The 3056-nt window shown below is 28.2% G+C and overlaps 1 protein-coding gene across 1 annotated transcript in view; it reads left to right on the top strand.

Annotated features, from left to right (window-relative positions):
• Positions 293-3056, top strand: part of LOC107632238 (alkane hydroxylase MAH1-like) — an 11397-nt gene continuing 8633 nt past the window's right edge. The window contains exon 1 of the mRNA XM_016335943.1: positions 293-1012. Coding sequence (XP_016191429.1) covers positions 293-1012 — 720 coding nt within the window. The remainder of the gene's footprint in view (positions 1013-3056) is intronic.

Genomic DNA, 3056 nt, shown 5'->3' with positions numbered 1-3056 from the left:
AGGGCTATATATATAAAACCACAAATTGAAATCTACATTCTTTAATTTCATATCGTAACAAATTAATAAGCATATACTAATTATGACACTACCAAAGTAATGCTTATAGAAATAAAAAAAGTCTTATAAGATGCAAATGAACTACTCACAATATATGCTTTTATAAATAATTTAGAATAATAATACGACAATACATTGCATTTGAACAAAGGCTTCTGGCATATCACGTAATTGTGCTAAGTTAGGGATAATACCTCGTATATATGCCTCCATTTCCTGTAGAGAATAGTAAATGACATTCAAGGTTAACCTAATCATCTTATATAAGAAACTGTTTAACATGCTCAAAGCTATTGTGGAGGAAAGCGAAATGGAAAAAATAGATCGCAAGCTTCTAAGAGACAATGCAATTAGTCTCTTATTAGCAGGAAGGGATACAATTAGTTCAGGTCTCAGTTGGTTTTTCTGGCTAGTTTCAACCCACCCTTTTGTCGAAGCCAAGATCCTTGAAGAAATCAGAGCAAACTTCATAACCAATGAAGAAAATTGGCTCATCACTTCAAGATTGGAAAATCTTAACAAGCTAGTTTACCTGCATGGAGCTTTGTGTGAAGCATTGAGACTTTTCCCTCCGGTTCCTTTCGAGCACAAATCTGCAGTTAAATCAGATATACTCCCCAGTGGGCATCGTGTTAATGCAAATACTATGGGGATTTACTCTTTATACTCAATGGGAAGAATGGAACAAATATGGGGAGAAGATTGCTTGGAGTTTAAGCCAGAAAGGTGGATTTCTGAAAAGGGAAGCATCATACACATACCATCTTACAAGTTCATAGCTTTCAATGCAGGCCCAAGAAGTTGTTTGGGTAAAAATATAACCTTTATTCAGATGAAGATCGTCGCCATTGCTTTGCTCTGCAATTTTCAGTTTGAGGTGGTGGAAGGGCATAATAATGTGTATCCATGTGTTTCTATTATTCTTCACATGAAACATGGCTTGAAGGTCAAGGTTACTAAAAGAGGTATTAATTAGATTTAGGGGAATCTACATGTTATGGATTCCATTATTGTACGGACATTATATTATCATCTTGTCATCTGTATAAGACAAATAATTGAAGAAGTAATAAGCGTATCATTTAGCTGATGTAGTTTTTCATCATGGATCTTCACAAAGTTTGTACTTATTGAATTTGAAAAACTAATTCAGGTGGAACAAACATTATTATGTAATTCAATTCAACTAGGTATTCTTTAAAAGTGGTACAATATTCAGCTTTTTATTACAATAATTTAAAAAAAATTAAAACAAACACATTTAAAAATTATGAATAAATTTATTGTCTTTTTAAAATTAAATACACATTTAAATACAATCTAAAAAAAATAAATTTTAAATTTTAAATTTTAAATTTCTGTTTGAGATTTAATATATTTAATTATTAATATATTATAATTTAAATACATATCTAAAAATCAAATTATTCAAAATTCAAAAATTTGATTTTAAAATTATAAAATAAACCTTAAACCATCAAATTATTAATTAAACCCGTACAAAACACTCAAAGAAGCAGAAAAGTCACGTTGCCAATGAGTTATACCTCAAATGGCATAGTCTCCCCATATTCAATTAAGAGGTTGTGGGTTCGAGTCTCATATCTTCAGTAAAAAAAGATTAAAAAAATAAAAAAGTAGAGAAGTCACGTTTGCCCCATGTCAAAACACTTGAAGCTGTCTTCCTCCTTCTTGGCGCTCACGCCGCCTTTCTTCTCCTCGTCGCCGTTCGTCCACGCCGAAAACTTACCTGAGGTTTGGATGGGTCTCTGACACCATTACTTTTTTTTATTATTCTGTATAAATTTTGATTTTTTTGAAATAAAAATCGAATAAAATGGCCTAAAGAGATTTTCATATATATTGCAATGTTAAATTATTTTTGCATGTGTAATTTCTGTATTTTGAAAGTGTTTTAAAAATATTTTCTATATAACTTTATAATTTTAGATGTGTTACAATTATTTTTTAATGTTTAAATTTAGATTTTAGATTTATGATTTTGGATGTATTTCAAAAATATTTTCTGTATAACTTCATAATTTTAGATGTGTTATAATTATTTTTTAATGTTTAAATTTAAATTTTAGATTTATGATTTTGGATGTGTTTTAAAAATATTTTCTGTATAACTTAATAATTTTAGATGTGTTACAATTATTTTTTAATATTTAAATTTAGATTTTAGATTTATGATTTTGGATGTGTTTCAAAAATATTTTCCGTATAACTTCATAATTTTAGATGTGTTACAATTATTTTTTAATGTTTAAATTTAAATTTTAGATTTATGATTTTGGATGTGTTTTAAAAATATTTTTTATATAACTTAATAATTTTAGATGTTTTACAATTGAAAAAAAACTACAATTAAAAATATTTTAGTTTGTGAATATAATTATATTCGACCATTTATCACTAAAAATTCGTAAAACAGATCCTCACCAATACAAAATGAGAGAGTGCTTCAGTTGGAAGGTGGTGATAGTCTTCACCAATGAAGACGAGGTTTATCTGATCTTCCCTAAAACCCGGTGAAAAGAAGGAAAAGAGAATAAACCAAATCTCCGAACAATATTTTAAACCGAATCAACACTACCTAGTTCCAGATATAAACACACCTGAATTATTAAAGATAAAATCTGTTTAACAAAATAAAAAGAGAGACGTGCAATTTGGTTTATATAATTTGTTTGTTAACTATTAATGTATCTTTTTATGATCAACATGTTATGATTAGTCGGAAATTAGTTTAAATTTATTATAAATTAATAAAAAATAACATTGTACAAGGATAAAACATGTATGTATAGATATTAATCTAAAATTAAATTTAAAATTTTGGATGGGTGAAATAACCACCAATGTTACTGAAACGAAATGAAAGCATTGAAGTGCATTGTCTATGTCAAAAAATTTAAGGAATAACATGCCTTGTAAGTGTGCGTAATCACTTAGGGTTTGGTTTTTCCTGCGACTGTCGACTTAAGAGGCAA

This window comes from Arachis ipaensis, chromosome B03, assembly GCF_000816755.2.
Source record: "Arachis ipaensis cultivar K30076 chromosome B03, Araip1.1, whole genome shotgun sequence".
Taxonomy (NCBI): domain Eukaryota; kingdom Viridiplantae; phylum Streptophyta; class Magnoliopsida; order Fabales; family Fabaceae; genus Arachis; species Arachis ipaensis.
Note: the sequence above shows the minus strand (reverse complement) of the source record. Positions and strands in the feature narration are given on the sequence as shown.